General features: G+C 48.6%; 1 protein-coding gene across 1 annotated transcript in view; it reads right to left on the reverse strand.

Moving 5' to 3' along the window:
- Window positions 1-20,685, reverse strand: part of LOC123771162 (uncharacterized) — a 141,081-nt gene that overhangs the window by 86,963 nt on the left and 33,433 nt on the right. Inside the window, exon 5 of the mRNA XM_069309373.1 lies at window positions 17,579-17,669. Within this exon, the coding sequence (XP_069165474.1) occupies window positions 17,579-17,669 (91 nt within the window). The remainder of the gene's footprint in view (window positions 1-17,578; window positions 17,670-20,685) is intronic.

The following is a 20,685-nucleotide window of genomic DNA, read 5'->3' on the forward strand; positions in this document are numbered from 1 at the left end:
TGATGGGTGTGTGGGTGTAGTTATCTGCACTAGTGATGGGTAGGGTTGTCTACACTAGTGATGGGTGGGGTTGTCTGCACTAGTGATGGGTGTGGTTCTCTGCACTAGTGATGGTGTGGTTGTCTGCACTAGTGATGGTGTGGTTGTCTACACTAGTGATGGGTGTGGTTGTCTGCTCTAGTGATGGTGTGGTTGTCTGCACTTGTGATGGTGTGGTTGTCTGCTCTAGTGATGGTGTGGTTGTCTGCACTAGTGATGGTGTGGTTGTCTGCTCTAGTGATGGTGTGGTTGTCTGCTCTAGTGATGGTGTGGTTGTCTGCTCTAGTGATGGGTGTGGTTGTCTGCTCTAGTGATGGGTGTGGTTGTCTGCTCTAGTGATGGGTGTGGTTGTCTGCACTAGTGATGGTGTGGTTGTCTGCACTAGTGATGGGTGTGGTTGTCTACACTAGTGATGGGTGGGGTTGTCTACACTAGTGATGGGTGTGGTTGTCTACACTAGTGATGGGTGTGGTTGTCTACACTAGTGATGGTGTGGTTGTCTACACTAAGGATGGGTGTGGTTGTCTGCACTAGTGATGCGTGTGATGGGTGTGGTTGTCTACACTAGTGATGGGTGTGGTTGTCTACACTAGTGATGGGTGTGGTTGTCTACACTATTGATGGGTGTGGTTGTATACACTAGTGATGGTGTGGTTGTCTACACTAGTGATGGTGTGGTTGTCTGCTCTAGTGATGGGTGTGGTTGTCTGCTCTAGTGATGGGTGTGGTTGTCTGCACTAGTGATGGGTGTGTGGGTGTGGTTGTCTGCACTAGTGATGGGTGTGTGGGTGTGGTTGTCTGCACTAGTGATGGGTGTGGTTGTCTGCTCTAGTGATGGGTGTGTGGGTGTGGTTGTCTGCACTAGTGATGGGTGTGTGGGTGTGGTTGTCTGCTCTAGTGATGGGTGTGTGGGTGTGGTTGTCTGCTCTAGTGATGGGTGTGGTTGTCTGCACTAGTGATGGGTGTGGTTGTCTGCACTAGTAATGGGTGTGGTTGTCTGCACTAGAGATGGGTGTGGTTGTCTGCACTAGTGATGGGTGTGGTTGTCTCTACTAGTGATGGGTGTGATTGTCTACACTAGTGATAAGTGTGGTTGTCTGCACTAGTGATGGGTTTGGTTGTCTGCACTAGTGATGGGTGGGGTTGTCTGCACTAGTGATGGGTGGGGTTGTCTGCACTAGTAATGGGTGTGGTTGTCTACACTAGTGATGGGTGTGGTTGTCTGCTCTAGTGTGGGTGTGTGGGTGTGGTTGTCTACACTAGTGATGGGTGGGGTTGTCTACACTAGTGATGGGTGGGGTTGTCTGCACTAGTGATGGGTGTGGTTGTCTGCACTAGTGATGGAGTGGTTGTCTGCACTATTGATGGTGTGGTTGTCTGCACTAGTGATGGTGTGGTTGTCTGCTCTAGTGATGGTGTGGTTGTCTGCTCTAGTGATGGTGTGGTTGTCTGCTCTAGTGATGGTGTGGTTGTCTGCACTAGTGATGGGTGTGGTTGTCTGCACTAGTGATGGTGTGGTTGTCTGCACTAGTGATGATGTGGTTGTCTACACTAGTGATGGGTGTGGTTGTCTGCACTAGTGATGGTTGTGTGGGTGTGGTTGTCTGCTCTAGTGATGGGTGTGTGGGTGTGGTTGTCTGCTCTAGTGATGGGTGTGGTTGTCTGCTCTAGTGATGGTGTGGTTGTCTACACTAGTGATGGGTGTGGTTGTCTGCACTAGTGATGGGTGTGTGGGTGTGGTTGTCTGCTCTAGTGATGGGTGTGTGGGTGTGGTTTTCTGCTCTAGTGATGGGTGTGGTTGTCTGCTCTAGTGATGGTGTGGTTATCTGCACTAGTGATGGGTGTGGTTGTCTGCACTAGTGATGGGTGTGTGGGTGTGGTTGTCTGCTCTAGTGATGGGTGTGGTTGTCTGCTCTAGTGATGGGTGTGTGGGTGTGGTTGTCTGCACTAGTGATGGGTGTGGTTGTCTGCACTAGTGATGGATGTGGTTGTCTGCTCTAGTGATGGGTGTGTGGGTGTGGTTGTCTGCACTAGTGATGGGTGTGTGGGTGTGGTTGTCTGCACTAGTGATGGGTGTGGTTGTCTGCACTAGTGATGGGTGTGGTTGTCTGCTCTAGTGATGGGTGTGTGGGTGTGGTTGTCTGCACTAGTGATGGGTGTGGTTATCTGCACTAGTGATGGGTGTGGTTGTCTGCTCTAGTGATGGGTGTGGTTGTCTGCACTAGTGATGGTTGTGGTTGTCTGCACTAGTGATGGGTGTGGTTGTCTGCACTAGTGATGGGTGTGGTTGTCTGCTCTAGTGATGGGTGTGGTTGTCTGCACTAGTGATAGGTGTGGTTGTCTGCACTAGTGATGGGTGTGTGGGTGTTGTTGTCTGCACTAGTGATGGGTGTGGTTGTCTGCACTAGTGATGGGTGTGTGGGTGTGGTTGTCTGCTCTAGTGATGGGAGTGTGGGTGTGGTTGTCTGCACTAGTGATGGGTGTGTGGGTGTGGTTGTCTGCTCTAGTGATGGGTGTGTGGGTGTGGTTGTCTGCACTAGTGATGGGTGTGGTTGTCTGCACTAGTGATGGGTGTGGTTGCCTGCTCTAGTGATGGGTGTGGTTGTCTGCACTAGTGATAGGTGTGGTTGTCTGCACTAGTGATGGGTGTGTGGGTGTTGTTGTCTGCACTAGTGATGGGTGTGGTTGTCTGCACTAGTGATGGGTGTGTGGGTGTGGTTGTCTGCTCTAGTGATGGGAGTGTGGGTGTGGTTGTCTGCACTAGTGATGGGTGTGTGGGTGTGGTTGTCTGCTCTAGTGATGGGTGTGTGGGTGTGGTTGTCTGCACTAGTTATGGGTGTGGTTGTCTGCTCTAGTGATTTGTGTGGTTGTCTGCACTAGTGATGGGAGTGTGGGTGTGGTTGTCTGCACTAGTGATGGGTGTGGTTGTCTGCACTAGTGATGGGTGTGGTTGTCTGCACTAGTGATGGGAGGGGTTGTCTGCACTAGTGATGGGTGGGGTTTTCTCACTAGTGATGGGTGTGGTTGTCTACACTTGTGATGGGTGTGGTTGTCTGCTCTAGTGTGGGTGTGTGGGTGTGGTTGTCTACACTAGTGATGGGTGGGGTTGTCTACACTAGTGATGGGTGGGGTTGTCTGCACTAGTGATGGGTGTGGTTGTCTGCACTAGTGATGGTGTGGTTGTCTGCACTATTGATGGTGTGGTTGTCTGCAGTAGTGATGGTGTGGTTGTCTGCTCAAGTGATGGTGTGGTTGTCTGCTCTAGTGATGGTGTGGTTGTCTGCTCTAGTGATGGTGTGGTTGTCTGCACTAGTGATGGGTGTGGTTGTCTGCACTAGTGATGGTGTGGTTGTCTGCACTAGTGATGGTGTGGTTGTCTACACTAGTGATGGGTGTGGTTGTCTGCACTAGTGATGGTTGTGTGGGTGTGGTTGTCTGCTCTAGTGATGGGTGTGTGGGTGTGGTTGTCTGCACTAGTGATGGGTGTGGTTGTCTGCTCTAGTGATGGGTGTGGTTGTCTGCACAAGTGATAGGTGTGGTTGTCTGCACTAGTGATGGGTGTGGTTGTCTACACTAGTGATGGGTGTGGTTGTCTGCTCTAGTGATGGGTGGGGTTGTCTGCACTAGTGATGGGTGTGGTTGTCTGCACTAGTGATGGTGTGGTTGTGTGCACTAGTGATGGTGTGGTTGTCTACACTAGTGATGGGTGTGTTTGTCTGCTCTAGTGATGGTGTGGTTGTCTGCACTAGTGATGGGTGTGTGGGTGTGGTTGTCTGCTCTAGTGATGGGTGTGTGGGTGTGGTTGTCTGCTCAAGTGATGGGTGTGTGGGTGTGGTTGTCTGCTCTAGTGATGGGTGTGGTTGTCTGCTCTAGTGATGGTGTGGTTGTCTACACTAGTGATGGGTGTAGTTATCTGCACTAGTGATGGGTGTGGTTGTCTGCACTAGTGATGGGTGTGTGGGTGTAGTTGTCTGCACTAGTGATGGGTGTGTGGGTGTGGTTGTCTGCACTAGTGATGGGTGTGTGGGTGTGGTTGTCTGCTCTAGTGATGGGTGTGGTTGTCTGCTCTAGTGATGGGTGTGGTTGTCTGCTCTAGTGATGGGTGTGGTTGTCTGCTCTAGTGATGGGTGTGTGGGTGTGGTTGTCTGCACTAGTGATGGGTGTGGTTGTCTGCACTAGTGATGGGTGTGTGGGTGTGGTTGTCTGCTCTAGTGATGGGTGTGTGGGTGTGGTTGTCTGCTCTAGTGATGGGTGTGTGGGTGTGGTTGTCTGCTCTAGTGATGGGTGTGGTTGTCTGCTCTAGTGATGGGTGTGTGGGTGTGGTTGTATGCACTAGTGATGGGTGTGTGGGTGTGGTTGTCTGCTCTAGTGATGGGTGTGTGGGTGTGGTTGTCTGCTCTAGTGATGGGTGTGGTTGTCTGCACTAGTGATGGGTGTGGTTGTCTGCACTAGTGATGGGTGTGTGGGTGTGGTTGTCTGCTCTAGTGATGGGAGTGTGGGTGTGGTTGTCTGCACTAGTGATGGGTGTGTGGGTGTGGTTGTCTGCTCTAGTGATGGGTGTGTGGGTGTGGTTGTCTGCACTAGTGATGGGTGTGTGGGTGTGGTTGTCTGCTCTAGTGATGGGTGTGTGGGTGTGGTTGTCTGCTCTAGTGATGGGTGTGGTTGTCTGCACTAGTGATGGGTGTGGTTGTCTGCACTAGTAATGGGTGTGGTTGTCTGCACTAGTGATGGGTGTGGTTGTCTGCACTAGTGATGGGTGTGGTTGTCTCTACTAGTGATGGGTGTGGTTGTCTACACTAGTGATGGGTGTGGTTGTCTGCACTAGTGATGGGTGTGGTTGTCTGCACTAGTGATGGGAGGGGTTGTCTGCACTAGTGATGGGTGGGGTTTTCTGCACTAGTGATGGGTGTGGTTGTCTACACTAGTGATGGGTGTGGTTGTCTGCTCTAGTGTGGGTGTGTGGGTGTGGTTGTCTACACTAGTGATGGGTGGGGTTGTCTACACTAGTGATGGGTGGGGTTGTCTGCACTAGTGATGGGTGTGGTTGTCTGCACTAGTGATGGTGTGGTTGTCTGCACTATTGATGGTGTGGTTGTCTGCACTAGTGATGGTGTGGTTGTCTGCTCAAGTGATGGTGTGGTTGTCTGCTCTAGTGATGGTGTGGTTGTCTGCTCTAGTGATGGTGTGGTTGTCTGCACTAGTGATGGGTGTGGTTGTCTGCACTAGTGATGGTGTGGTTGTCTGCACTAGTGATGGTGTGGTTATCTACACTAGTGATGGGTGTGGTTGACTGCACTAGTGATGGTTGTGTGGGTGTGGTTGTCTGCTCTAGTGATGGGTGTGTGGGTGTGGTTGTCTGCTCTAGTGATGGGTGTGGTTGTCTGCTCTAGTGATGGTGTGGTTGTCTACACTAGTGATGGGTGTGGTTGTCTGCACTAGTGATGGGTGTGTGGGTGTGGTTGTCTGCTCTAGTGATGGGTGTGTGGGTGTGGTTGTCTGCTCTAGTGATGGGTGTGGTTGTCTGCTCTAGTGATGGTGTGGTAATCTGCACTAGTGATGGGTGTGGTTGTCTGCACTAGTGATGGGTGTGTGGGTGTGGTTGTCTGCTCTAGTGATGGGTGTGGTTGTCTGCTCTAGTGATGGGTGTGTGGGTGTGGTTGTCTGCACTAGTGATGGGGGTGGTTGTCTGCACTAGTGATGGATGTGGTTGTCTGCTCTAGTGATGGGTGTGTGGGTGTGGTTGTCTGCACTAGTGATGGGTGTGTGGGTGTGGTTGTCTGCACTAGTGATGGGTGTGGTTGTCTGCACTAGTGATGGGTGTGGTTGTCTGCTCTAGTGATTGGTGTGGTTGTCTGCTCTAGTGATAGGTGTGTGGGTGTGGTTGTCTGCACTAGTGATGGGTGTGGTTGTCTGCACTAGTGATGGGTGTGGTTGTCTGCACTAGTGATGGGTGTGGTTGTCTGCACTAGTGATGGGTGTGTGTGTGTTGTTGTCTGCACTAGTGATGGGTGTGGTTGTCTGCACTAGTGATGGGTGTGGTTGTCTGCACTAGTGATGGGTGTGTGGGTGTGGTTGTCTGCACTAGTGATGGGTGTGTGGGTGTGGTTGTCTGCTCTAGTGATGGGTGTGAGGGTGTGGTTGTCTGCACTAGTGATGGGTGTGTGGGTGTGGTTGTCTGCTCTAGTGATGGGTGTGTGGGTGTGGTTGTCTGCACTAGTGATGGGTGTGGTTGCCTGCTCTAGTGATGGGTGTGTGGGTGTGGTTGTCTGCACTAGTGATGGGTGTGTGGGTGTGGTTGTCTGCACTAGTGATGGGTGTGTGGGTGTGGTTGTCTGCTCTAGTGATGGGTGTGTGGGTGTGGTTGTCTGCTCTAGTGATGGGTGTGGGTGTCTGCACTAGTGATGGGTGTGGTTGTCTGCACTAGTGATGGGTGGGGTTGTCTGCACTAGAGATGGGTGTGGTTGTCTGCACTAGTGATGGGTGTGGTTGTCTACACTAGTGATGGGTGTGGTTGTCTGCACTAGTAATGGGTGTGGTTGTCTGCACTAGTGATGGGTGTGGTTGTATGCACTAGTGATGGGTGTGGTTGTCTACGCTAGTGATGGGTGTGGTTGTCTGCACTAGTAATGGGTGTGGTTGTCTACACTAGTGATGGGTGTGGTTGTCTGCACTAGTGATGGGTGTGGTTGTCTTCACTAGTGATGGGTGTGGTTGTCTGCACTAGTGATGGGTGTGGTTGTCTGCTCTAGTGATGGGTGTGGTTGTCTGCACTAGTGATAGGTGTGGTTGTCTGCACTAGTGATGGGTGTGGTTGTCTACACTAGTGATGGGTGTTGTTGTCTGCTCTAGTGATGGGTGGGGTTGTCTGCAATAGTGATGGGTGTGGTTGTCTGCACTAGTGATGGTGTGGTTGTGTGCACTAGTGATGGTGTGGTTGTCTACACTAGTGATGGGTGTGTTTGTCTGCTCTAGTGATGGTGTAGTTGTCTGCACTAGTGATGAGTGTGTGGGTGTGGTTGTCTGCTCTAGTGATGGGTGTGTGGGTGTGGTTGTCTGCTCAAGTGATGGGTGTGTGGGTGTGGTTGTCTGCTCTAGTGATGGGTGTGGTTGTCTCCTCTAGTGATGGTGTGGTTGTCTACACTAGTGATGGGTGTAGTTATCTGCACTAGTGATGGGTGTGGTTGTCTGCACTAGTGATGGGTGTGTGGGTGTAGTTGTCTGCCCTAGTGATGGGTGTGTGGGTGTGGTTGTCTGCACTAGTGATGGGTGTGTGGGTGTGGTTGTCTGCTCTAGTGATGGGTGTGGTTGTCTGCTCTAGTGATGGGTGTGGTTGTCTGCTCTAGTGATGGGTGTCGTTGTCTGCTCTAGTGATGGGTGTGTGGGTGTGGTTGTCTGCACTAGTGATGGGTGTGGTTGTCTGCAATAGTGATGGGTGTGAGGGTGTGGTTGTCTGCTCTAGTGATGGGTGTGTGAGTGTGGTTGTCTGCTCTAGTGATGGGTGTGTGGGTGTGGTTGTCTGCACTTGTGATGGGTGTGTGGGTGTGGTTGTCTGCTCTAGTGATGGGTGTGGTTGTCTGCTCTAGTGATGGGTGTGTGGGTGTGGTTGTATGCACTAGTGATGGGTGTGTGGGTGTGGTTGTCTGCTCTAGTGATGGGTGTGTGGGTGTGGTTGTCTGCTCTAGTGATGGGTGTGGTTGTCTGCACTAGTGATGGGTGTGGTTGTCTGCTCTAGTGATGGGTGTGGTTCTCTGCACTAGTGATGGGTGTGTGGGTGTAGTTATCTGCACTAGAGATGGGTGTGGTTGTCTGCACTAGTGATGGGTGTGGTTGTCTGTTCTAGTGATGGGTGTGCTTGTCTGCACTAGTGATGGGTGTGTGGGTGTAGTTATCTGCACTAGTGATGGGTGGGGTTGTCTATACTAGTGATGGGTGTGGTTGTCTGCACTAGTGATGGGTGTGTGGGTGTAGTTATCTGCACTAGTGATGGGTGTGGTTGTCTGCTCTAGTGATGGGTGTGGTTGTCTGCACTAGTGATGGGTGTGGTTGTCTGCACTAGTAATGGGTGTGGTTGTCTGCACTAGTGATGGGTGTGTGTGTGTTGTTGTCTGCACTAGTGATGGGTGTGGTTGTCTGCACTAGTGATGGGTGTGGTTGTCTGCACTAGTGATGGGTGTGTGGGTGTGGTTGTCTGCACAAGTGATGGGTGTGTGGGTGTGGTTGTCTGCTCTAGTGATGGGTGTGAGGGTGTGGTTGTCTGCACTAGTGATGGGTGTGTGGGTGTGGTTGTCTGCTCTAGTGATGGGTGTGTGGGTGTGGTTGTCTGCACTAGTGATGGGTGTGGTTGCCTGCTCTAGTGATGGGTGTGTGGGTGTGGTTGTCTGCACTAGTGATGGGTGTGTGGGTGTGGTTGTCTGCACTAGTGATGGGTGTGTGGGTATGGTTGTCTGCTCTAGTGATGGGTGTGTGGGTGTGGTTGTCTGCTCTAGTGATGGGTGTGGGTGTCTGCACTAGTGATGGGTTTGGTTGTCTGCACTAGTGATGGGTGGGGTTGTCTGCACTAGTGATGGGTTTGGTTGTCTGCACTAGTGATGGGTGTGGTTGTCTACACTAGTGATGGGTGTGGTTGTCTGCACTAGTAATAGGTGTGGTTGTCTGCACTAGTGATGGGTGTGGTTGTATGCACTAGTGATGGGTGTGGTTGTCTACGCTAGTGATGGGTGTGGTTGTCTGCACTAGTTATGGGTGTGGTTGTCTACACTAGTGATGGGTGTGGTTGTCTGCACTAGTGATGGGTGTGGTTGTCTTCACTAGTGATGGGTGTGGTTGTCTGCACTAGTGATGGGTGTGGTTGTCTGCTCTAGTGATGGGTGTGGTTGTCTGCACTAGTGATAGGTGTGGTTGTCTGCACTAGTGATGGGTGTGGTTGTCTACACTAGTGATGGGTGTGGTTGTCTGCTCTAGTGATGGGTGGGGTTGTCTGCACTAGTGATGGGTGTGGTTGTCTGCACTAGTGATGGTGTGGTTGTGTGCACTAGTGATGGTGTGGTTGTCTACACTAGTGATGGGTGTGTTTGTCTGCTCTAGTGATGGTGTGGTTGTCTGCACTAGTGATGAGTGTGTGGGTGTGGTTGTCTGCTCTAGTGATGGGTGTGTGGGTGTGGTTGTCTGCTCAAGTGATGGGTGTGTGGGTGTGGTTGTCTGCTCTAGTGATGGGTGTGGTTGTCTGCTCTAGTGATGGTGTGGTTGTCTACACTAGTGATGGGTGTAGTTATCTGCACTAGTGAAGGGTGTGGTTGTCTGCACTAGTGATGGGTGTGTTGGTGTAGTTGTCTGCACTAGTGATGGGTGTGTGGGTGTGGTTGTCTGCACTAGTGATGGGTGTGTGGGTGTGGTTGTCTGCTCTAGTGATGGGTGTGGTTGTCTGCTCTAGTGATGGGTGTGGTTGTCTGCTCTAGTGATGGGTGTGGTTGTCTGCTCTAGTGATGGGTGTGGTTGTCTGCTCTAGTGATGGGTGTGGTTGTCTGCTCTAGTGATGGGTGTGTGGGTGTGGTTGTCTGCACTAGTGATGGGTGTGGTTGTCTGCACTAGTGATGGGTGTGTGGGTGTGGTTGTCTGCTCTAGTGATGGGTGTGTGGGTGTGGTTGTCTGCTCTAGTGATGGGTGTGTGGGTGTGGTTGTCTGCACTTGTGATGGGTGTGTGGGTGTGGTTGTCTGCTCTAGTGATGGGTGTGGTTGTCTGCTCTAGTGATGGGTGTGTGGGTGTGGTTGTATGCACTAGTGATGGGTGTGTGGGTGTGGTTGTCTGCTCTAGTGATTGGTGTGTGGGTGTGGTTGTCTGCTCTAGTGATGGGTGTGGTTGTCTGCACTAGTGATGGGTGTGGTTGTCTGCTCTAGTGATGGGTGTGGTTCTCTGCACTAGTGATGGGTGTGTGGGTGTAGTTATCTGCACTAGAGATGGGTGTGGTTGTCTGCACTAGTGATGGGTGTGGTTGTCTGCTCTAGTGATGGGTGTGGTTGTCTGCACTAGTGATGGGTGTGTGGGTGTAGTTATCTGCACTAGTGATGGGTGGGGTTGTCTACACTAGTGATGGGTGGGGTTGTCTGCACTAGTGATGGGTGTGGTTCTCTGCACTAGTGACGGTGTGGTTGTCTGCAGTAGTGATGGTGTGGTTGTCTACACTAGTGATGGGTGTGGTTGTCTGCTCTAGTGATGGTGTGGTTGTCTGCACTAGTGATGGTGTGGTTGTCTGCTCTAGTGATGGTGTGGTTGTCTGCACTAGTGATGGTGTGGTTGTCTGCTCTAGTGAGGGTGTGGTTGTCTGCTCTAGTGATGGTGTGGTTGTCTGCTCTAGTGATGGGTGTGGTTGTCTGCTCTAGTGATGGGTGTGGTTGTCTGCTCTAGTGATGGGTGTGGTTGTCTGCACTAGTGATGGTGTGGTTGTCTGCACTAGTGATGGGTGTGGTTGTCTACACTAGTGATGGGTGGGGTTGTCTACACTAGTGATGGGTGCGGTTGTCTACACTAGTGAAGGGTGTGGTTGTCTACACTAGTGATGGGTGTGGTTGTCTGCACTAGTGATGCGTGTGATGGGTGTGGTTGTCTACACTAGTGATGGGTGTGGTTGTCTGCTCTAGTGATGGGTGTGGTTGTCTGCACTAGTGATGGTGTGGTTGTCTGCACTAGTGATGGGTGTGGTTGTCTACGCTAGTGATGGGTGTGGTTGTCTGCACTAGTGATGGGTGTGGTTGTCTACACTAGTGATGGTGTGGTTGTCTGCACTAGTGATGGGTGTGGTTGTCTACACTAGTGATGGTGTGGTTGTCTACACTAGTGATGGTGTGGTTGTCTGCTCTAGTGATGGGTGTGGTTGTCTGCTCTAGTGATGGTGTGGTTGTCTGCACTAGTGATGGTGTGGTTGTCTGCACTAGTGATGGGTGTGGTTGTCTACACTAGTGATGGTGTGGTTGTCTACACTAGTGATGGTGTGGTTGTCTACACTAGTGATGGTGTGGTTGTCTGCTCTAGTGATGGGTGTGGTTGTCTGCTCTAGTGATGGGTGTGGTTGTCTGCATTAGTGATGGGTGTGTGGGTGTGGTTGTCTGCACTAGTGATGGGTGTGTGGGTGTGGTTGTCTGCACTAGTGATGGGTGTGGTTGTCTGCTCTAGTGATGAGTGTGTTGGTGTGGTTGTCTGCACTAGTGATGGGTGTGTGGGTGTGGTTGTCTGCTCTAGTGATGGGTGTGGTTGTCTGCACTAGTGATGGGTGTGGTTGTCTGCACTAGTGATGGGTGTGGTTGTCTGCACTAGTGATGGGTGTGGTTGTCTGCACTAGTGATAGGTGTGGTTGTCTACACTAGTGATGGGTGTGGTTGTCTGCTCTAGTGATGGGTGTGTTGGTGTGGTTGTCTGCACTAGTGATGGGTGTGGTTGTCTACACTAGTGATGGGTGTGGTTGTCTGCACTAGTAATGGGTGTGGTTGTCTGCACTAGTGATGGGTGTGGTTGTATGCACTAGTGATGGGTGTGGTTGTCTACGCTAGTGATGGGTGTGGTTGTCTGCACTAGTAATGGGTGTGGTTGTCTACACTAGTGATGGGTGTGGTTGTCTGCACTAGTGATGGGTGTGGTTGTCTTCACTAGTGATGGGTGTGGTTGTCTGCACTAGTGATGAGTGTGGTTGTCTGCTCTAGTGATGGGTGTGGTTGTCTGCACTAGTGATAGGTGTGGTTGTCTGCACTAGTGATGGGTGTGGTTGTCTACACTAGTGATGGGTGTGGTTGTCTGCTCTAGTGATGGGTGGGGTTGTCTGCACTAGTGATGGGTGTGGTTGTCTGCACTAGTGATGGTGTGGTTGTGTGCACTAGTGATGGTGTGGTTGTCTACTCTAGTGATGGGTGTGTTTGTCTGCTCTAGTGATGGTGTGGTTGTCTGCACTAGTGATGAGTGTGTGGGTGTGGTTGTCTGCTCTAGTGATGGGTGTGTGGGTGTGGTTGTCTGCTCAAGTGATGGGTGTGTGGGTGTGGTTGTCTGCTCTAGTGATGGGTGTGGTTGTCTGCTCTAGTGATGGTGTGGTTGTCTACACTAGTGATGGGTGTAGTTATCTGCACTAGTGATGGGTGTGGTTGTCTGCACTAGTGATGGGTGTGTGGGTGTAGTTGTCTGCACTAGTGATGGGTGTGTGGGTGTGGTTGTCTGCACTAGTGATGGGTGTGTGGGTGTGGTTGTCTGCTCTAGTGATGGGTGTGGTTGTCTGCTCTAGTGATGGGTGTGGTTGTCTGCTCTAGTGATGGGTGTGGTTGTCTGCTCTAGTGATGGGTGTGTGGGTGTGGTTGTCTGCACTAGTGATGGGTGTGGTTGTCTGCACTAGTGATGGGTGTGTGGGTGTGGTTGTCTGCTCTAGTGATGGGTGTGTGGGTGTGGTTGTTTGCTCTAGTGATGGGTGTGTGGGTGTGGTTGTCTGCACTTGTGATGGGTGTGTGGGTGTGGTTGTCTGCTCTAGTGATGGGTGTGGTTGTCTGCTCTAGTGATGGGTGTGTGGGTGTGGTTGTATGCACTAGTGATGGGTGTGTGGGTGTGGTTGTCTGCTCTAGTGATGGGTGTGTGGGTGTGGTTGTCTGCTCTAGTGATGGGTGTGGTTGTCTGCACTAGTGATGGGTGTGGTTGTCTGCTCTAGTGATGGGTGTGGTTCTCTGCACTAGTGATGGGTGTGTGGGTGTAGTTATCTGCACTAGAGATGGGTGTGGTTGTCTGCACTAGTGATGGGTGTGGTTGTCTGCTCTAGTGATGGGTGTGGTTGTCTGCACTAGTGATGGGTGTGTGGGTGTAGTTATCTGCACTAGTGATGGGTGGGGTTGTCTACACTAGTGATGGGTGGGGTTGTCTGCACTAGTGATGGGTGTGGTTCTCTGCACTAGTGACGGTGTGGTTGTCTGCACTAGTGATGGTGTGGTTGTCTACACTAGTGATGGGTGTGGTTGTCTGCTCTAGTGATGGTGTGGTTGTCTGCACTAGTGATGGTGTGGTTGTCTGCTCTAGTGATGGTGTGGTTGTCTGCACTAGTGATGGTGTGGTTGTCTGCTCTAGTGAGGGTGTGGTTGTCTGCTCTAGTGATGGTGTGGTTGTCTGCTCTACTGATGGGTGTGGTTGTCTGCTCTAGTGAAGGGTGTGGTTGTCTGCTCTAGTGATGGGTGTGGTTGTCTGCACTAGTGATGGTGTGGTTGTCTGCACTAGTGATGGGTGTGGTTGTCTACACTAGTGATGGGTGGGGTTGTCTACACTAGTGATGGGTGCGGTTGTCTACACTAGTGAAGGGTGTGGTTGTCTACACTAGTGATGGGTGTGGTTGTCTGCACTAGTGATGCGTGTGATGGTTGTGGTTGTCTACACTAGTGATGGGTGTGGTTGTCTGCTCTAGTGATGGGTGTGGTTGTCTGCACTAGTGATGGTGTGGTTGTCTGCACTAGTGATGGGTGTGGTTGTCTACGCTAGTGATGGTTGTGGTTGTCTGCACTAGTGATGGGTGTGGTTGTCTACACTAGTGATGGTGTGGTTGTCTGCACTAGTGATGGGTGTGGTTGTCTACACTAGTGATGGTGTGGTTGTCTACACTAGTGATGGTGTGGTTGTCTGCTCTAGTGATGGGTGTGGTTGTCTGCTCTAGTGATGGTGTGGTTGTCTGCACTAGTGATGGTGTGGTTGTCTGCACTAGTGATGGGTGTGGTTGTCTACACTAGTGATGGTGTGGTTGTCTACACTAGTGATGGTGTGGTTGTCTACACTAGTGATGGTGTGGTTGTCTGCTCTAGTGATGGGTGTGGTTGTCTGCTCTAGTGATGGGTGTGGTTGTCTGCACTAGTGATGGGTGTGTGGGTGTGGTTGTCTGCACTAGTGATGGGTGTGTGGGTGTGGTTGTCTGCACTAGTGATGGGTGTGGTTGTCTGCTCTAGTGATGATTGTGTTGGTGTGGTTGTCTGCACTAGTGATGGGTGTGTGGGTGTGGTTGTCTGCTCTAGTGATGGGTGTGGTTGTCTGCACTAGTGATGGGTGTGGTTGTCTGCACTAGTGATGGGTGTGGTTGTCTGCACTAGTGATGGGTGTGTGGGTGTAGTTGTCTGCTCTAGTGATGGGTGTGGTTGTCTGCACTAGTGATGGGTGTGGTTGTCTGCACTAGTGATGGGTGTGGTTGTCTGCACTAGTGATGGGTGTGGTTGTCTGCACTAGTGATAGGTGTGGTTGTCTACACTAGTGATGGGTGTGGTTGTCTGCTCTAGTGATGGGTGTGTTGGTGTGGTTGTCTACACTAGTGTTGGTTTGGTTGTCTACACTAGTGATGGGTGGGGTTGTCTACACTAGTGATGGGTGGGGTTGTCTGCACTAGTGATGGGTGTGGTTGTCTGCACTGGTGATGGTGTGGTTGTCTGCACTATTGATTGTGTGGTTGTCTGCTCTAGTGATGGTGTGGTTGTCTGCTCTAGTGATGGGTGTGGTTGTCTGCTCTAGTGATGGGTGTGGTTGTCTGCTCTAGTGATGGGTGTGGTTGTCTGCGCTAGTGATGGGTGCGGTTGTCTACACTAGTGATGGGTGGGGTTGTCTACACTAGTGATGGGTGTGGTTGTCTACACTAGTGATGGGTGTGGTTGTCTACACTAGTGATGGGTGTGGTTGTCTGCACTAGTGATGGTGTGGTTGTCTGCACTAGTGAAGGGTGTGGTTGTCTACACTAGTGATGGGTGGGGTTGTCTACACTAGTGATGGGTGTGGTTGTCTACACTAGTGATGGGTGTGGTTGTCTACACTAGTGATGGGTGTGGTTGTCTGCACTAGTGATGGGTGTGATGGGTGTGGTTGTCTACACTAGTGATGGGTGTGGTTGTCTACACTAGTGATGGGGTGTGGTTGTCTACTCTAGTGATGGGTGTGGTTGTTTGCACTAGTGATGGGTGTGGTTGTCTACACTAGTGATGGTGAGGTTGTCTGCTCTAGTGATGGTGTGGTTGTCTGCTCTAGTGATGGGTGTGGTTGTCTACACTAGTGATGGTGTGGTTGTCTACACTAGTGATGGGTGTGGTTGTCTACACTAGTGATGGTGTGGTTGTCTGCTCTAGTGATGGTGGGGTTGTCTGCACTAGTGATGGTGTGGTTGTCTGCACTAGTGATGGTGTGGTTGTCTGCACTAGTGATGGTGTGGTTGTCTGCACTAGTGATGGGTGTGGTTGTCTACACTAGTGATGGTGTGGTTGTCTGCACTAGTGATGGTGTGGTTGTCTGCACTAGTGATGGTGTGGTTGTCTGCACTAGTGATGGTGTGGTTGTCTGCACTAGTGATGGGTGTGGTTGTCTACACTAGTGATGGTGGGGTTGTCTGCACTAGTGATGGTGTGGTTGTCTGCACTAGTGATGGTGTGGTTGTCTGCACTAGTGATGGGTGTGGTTGTCTGCACTAGTGATGGGTGTGGTTGTCTGCTCTAGTGATGGGTGTGGTTGTCTACACTAGTGATGGTGTGGTTGTCTACACCAGTGATGGTGTGCTTGTCTGCTCTAGTGATGGGTGTGGTTGTCTGCACTAGTGATGGGTGTGTGGGTGTGGTTGTCTGCACTAGTGATGGGTGTGTGTGTGTGGTTGTCTGCTCTAGTGATGGGTGTGTGGGTGTGGTTGTCTGCTCTAGTGATGGGTGTGTGGGTGTGGTTGTCTGCACTAGTGATGGGTGTGTGGGTGTGGTTGTCTACACTAGTGATGGGTGTGGTTGTCTACACTAGTGATGGGTGTGGTTGTCTGCACTAGTGATGGTGTGGTTGTCTGCTCTAGTGATGGTGTGGTTGTCTGCTCTAGTGATGGGTGTGTGGGTGTGGTTGTCTGCACTAGTGATTGGTGTGTGGGTGTGGTTGCCTACACTAGTGATGGGTGTGGTTGTCTACACTAGTGATGGTGTGGTTGTCTGCTCTAGTGATGGTGGGGTTGTCTGCACTAGTGATGGTGTGGTTGTCTGCACTAGTGATGGTGTGGTTGTCTGCACTAGTGATGGTGTGGTTGTCTGCACTAGTGATGGGTGTGGTTGTCTACACTAGTGATGGTGTGGTTGTCTGCACTAGTGATGGTGTGGTTGTCTGCACTAGTGATGGTGTGGTTGTCTGCACTAGTGATGGTGTGGTTGTCTGCACTAGTGATGGGTGTGGTTGTCTACACTAGTGATGGTGGGGTTGTCTGCACTAGTGATGGTGTGGTTGTCTGCACTAGTGATGGTGTGGTTGTCTGCACTAGTGATGGGTGTGGTTGTCTGCACTAGTGATGGGTGTGGTTGTCTGCTCTAGTGATGGGTGTGGTTGTCTACACTAGTGATGGTGTGGTTGTCTACACCAGTGATGGTGTGCTTGTCTGCTCTAGTGATGGGTGTGGTTGTCTGCACTAGTGATGGGTGTGTGGGTGTGGTTGTCTGCACTAGTGATGGGTGTGTGTGTGTGGTTGTCTGCTCTAGTGATGGGTGTGTGGGTGTGGTTGTCTGCTCTAGTGATGGGTGTGTGGGTGTGGTTGTCTGCACTAGTGATGGGTGTGTGGGTGTGGTTGTCTACACTAGTGATGGGTGTGGTTGTCTACACTAGTGATGGGTGTGGTTGTCTGCACTAGTGATGGTGTGGTTGTCTGCTCTAGTGATGGTGTGGTTGTCTGCTCTAGTGATGGGTGTGTGGGTGTGGTTGTCTGCACTAGTGATTGGTGTGTGGGTGTGGTTGCCTACACTAGTGATGGGTGTGGTTGTCTACACTAGTGATGGTGTGGTTGTCTGCTCTAGTGATGGTGGGGTTGTCTGCTCTAGTGATAGGTGTGGTTGTCTGCACTAGTGATGAGTGTGGTTGTCTACACTAGTGATGGGTGTGGTTGTCTGCTCTAGTGATGGTGTGGTTGTCTGCTCTAGTGATGGTGGGGTTGTCTACACTAGTGATGGGTGTGGTTGTCTGCACTAGTGATGGGTGTTGTTGTCTACACTAGTGATGGGTGTGGTTGTCTGCACTAGTGATGGGTGTGGTTGTCTACACTAGTGATGGGTGTGGTTGTCTACACTAGTGATGGGTGTGGTTGTCTACACTAGTGATGGGTGGGGTTGTCTGCACTAGTGATGGGTGTGGTTGTCTACACTAGTGATGGGTGGGGTTGTCTGCACTAGTGATGGGTGGGGTTGTCTGCACTAGTGATGGGTGTGTGGGTGTGGTTGTCTGCACTAGTGATGGGTGTGGTTGTCTGCACTAGTGATGGGTGTGGTTGTCTGCACTAGTGATGGGTGTGGTTGTTTGCACTAGTGATGGGTGTCGTTGTCTACACTAGTGATGGGTGTGGTTGTCTGCAATCTATTGCATTACTGTTAGGTGTGTTCTACAAGCAAGACGAGTGGGTGACTGCTAGACGTGTTCTACAAGCAAGACGAGTGGGTGACTGCTAGACGTGTTCTACAAGCAAGACGAGTGGGTGACTGTTAGGTGTGTTCTACAAGCAAGACGAGTGGGTGACTGTTAGGTGTGTTCTACAAGCAAGACTAGTGGGTGACTGACTGGAGTATTGGTGAAAGCTTCACTCGAGGTGATGGCTGAGGTTCGCCCGAGAATCTTCTGCTTGTAGTATGGAGTCCGTAGTTCGATTTGCCTGCAAAATATTTGGAAATAAAATTTGAACATTTTTCAATAATATTTAATGTTAAACTGTTTATGTAAATAATTATTTAAATAACAATAAAAACCTATGAAATCAAAAAACACATTTGTGATTTAAAAATTCATTTGTGAAAACATTTTACTAATTAACCAAACCAGTGTGTGGCTCTCTTGGCTTGATCTCCCCCCCCCCCCCCAGTAGCATTCACATCCCCCATAAACATGGGTAAATCTTGCTCAAAGACTTGATAACTCTGCAGATAAACACAAGTGGATAGTAGACTTTACTGAACCTGACGTTATCCCAGGTAAGTATAAGTAATTGTCAAAGAAAGTCCCATGGCGGGAGGAAGACGATGTACCACCATTCTCCGAGGTAAGAACAGAGAAACCATTCAAAGTAACATATTCGGAATTTCGGGTTGGAATCCGAAGCAGGACAGAAATGCTTGGGCGCATATCGCATCACCTAATGCACCTCTTCACCAAGCAGTAAATAGGTATCCAGAAGTTAGCTTGTTGAGGGGTTGCATCCTGGGAAGGGTCACTAGTTCGACACCTGAACTACGCGTTACCAATCACCCAATCTCATCTTCACCTCTACCTGTGTATATCTCTACATTACCATACCTGCTACACCTCTACCTGTGTATATCTCTACATTACCATACCTGCTACACCTCTACCAGTGTATATCTCTACATTACCATACCTGCTACACCCCTACCTGTATATATCTCCATTACCATACCTGCTACACCTCTACCTGTGTATATCTCTACATTACCATACCTGCTACACCTCTACCAGTGTATATCTCTACATTACCATACCTGCTACACCTCTACCTGTGTATATCTCTACATTACCATACCTGCTACACCCCTACCTGTATATATCTCCATTACCATACCTGCTACACCTCTACCTGTGTATATCTCTACATTACCATACCTGCTACACCTCTACCTGTGTATATCTCTACATTACCATACCTGCTACACCTCTACCTGTATATATCTATGTAAATAAAAATATATATGTTCGTTTGTTCAAAATCGCAAATCTCCGAAAGTTCTTCACCGATTGATTTGAAATTTTGACATAACATTCCATTCGCATCCAAGTAGGGTTTTATATATATACTATATAGATGTCACGTCTGTGACTGAATAAACTTAAACAAACGGTGTTTTTCATGTGTTTTTCATGTGAGGGAAATTTTCGAGACCTCTTTACCGATTGCTTTGAAATTTTGACTCAACGTTGCATTCGAATAGGCGCACGTTTTTATATACCTACTCTATACATGCCTCACCTATGACAGGAAAAAAAAAAACATTTTTTTAACCAAAATATACAGGGACGTTGTTGGACGTAAGAGCAACACACACTGTAATCTCAGAAAGTTCCTCACCAATTGCTTTGAAATTTTGACACAACATTATATTTGAATACGCTCGTGTTTTAATATAACTACTATACGGATGCCACACCTGTGACTGCATTGATAAATTGAATTTTCAAAGATTTCGATTTATTTTCATTTTGATTTAATTAATTTGTGTGACATTGCGTTGGAATTGAGCTGTGTTGTTTACCATACCGTTCATTTCGTGAGCATGGTTTATTTTTTTTATTTTTCAATTGTTTTTCATCTCTTTTTTTTACTGTTGTTCTTAATGTTTTTTACAGTGTTGGGAACACCAGATCATTTGATGTTCCCTATTTTATAATGGGAACATCAGATCATTTTGGAATGCATCAGACGAGGGAGTGGGGAATGGTGGGGAGGACGAGGGGACAGGGAAGGTTCCTGTAGCTCAGCACATACATGGCCCGGTATAATATATATATATATATATATATATATATATATATATATATATATATATATATATATATATATATATATATATATATATATATATATATATATATATATATATATATATATATATATATATATATATATATATATATATATATATATATATATATATATATAGCCAAGTTTTCCTGAATTAATATATTTTCTCTAATTTTTTTCTTATGAAATGATAAATCTACCCATTTCAATATGTATGAGGTCAATTTTCTTTTATTGGAGTTAAAATTAACGTAGATATATGACCGAACCTAACCAACCCTACCTAACCTAACCTAACCTATCTTTATAGGTTAGGTTACGTTAGGTAGCCTAAAAAGTTAGGTTAGGTTAGGTTAGGTAGGTTAGGTAGTCGAAAAAACATTAATTCATGAAAACTTAGCTTATTAGGCAAATCGGGCCATGCATAGTAGACTGAGAAGTGCGTTCTGGCTACTAGGTACGACATATATATATATATATATATATATATATATATATATATATATATATATATATATATATATATATATATATATATATATATATATATATATATATATATATATATATATATATATATGAATATATATATATACTACCTAGTAGCCAGAATGCACTTCTCGGCCTACTATGCAAGGCCCGATTTGCGTAATAGGCCGAGTGATTTTCTTTATTTTCAACAACAATTTTTATTTGTATATCTATATAAATAAAAATGAAAATATTCGTTTGTTCAAAATCGCTAATCTCCGAAAGTACTTCACCGATTGCTTTGAAATTTTAAGACAACGTTCCAATCGCATCCGAGCAGGTTTTATATACATACTATATAGATGTCACGTCTGTGACGGTAAAAAAACATGTTTTTTTCTGAAAAACTGTGTTTTACATGTGTTTTTCATGTGAGGGAAATCTTCGAAACCTTTTTACCAATTGCTTTGAAATTTTAACACAACGTTGCTTTTGAATAGACGCGTCTTTTTACATATCTACTATATACATGCCTCACCTGTAACAGGAAAAAACATGATTTTTTTTTTAAACGGCGCCATCTGTTGGATGTAAGGAACATTGGAAAGTTCCTCACCAATTGCTTTGAAATTTTGACACAACGTTGCATTCACATAGGCGTCTTTTT

Source organism: Procambarus clarkii, chromosome 65 (genome assembly GCF_040958095.1).
Source record: "Procambarus clarkii isolate CNS0578487 chromosome 65, FALCON_Pclarkii_2.0, whole genome shotgun sequence".
Lineage (NCBI taxonomy): Eukaryota > Metazoa > Arthropoda > Malacostraca > Decapoda > Cambaridae > Procambarus > Procambarus clarkii.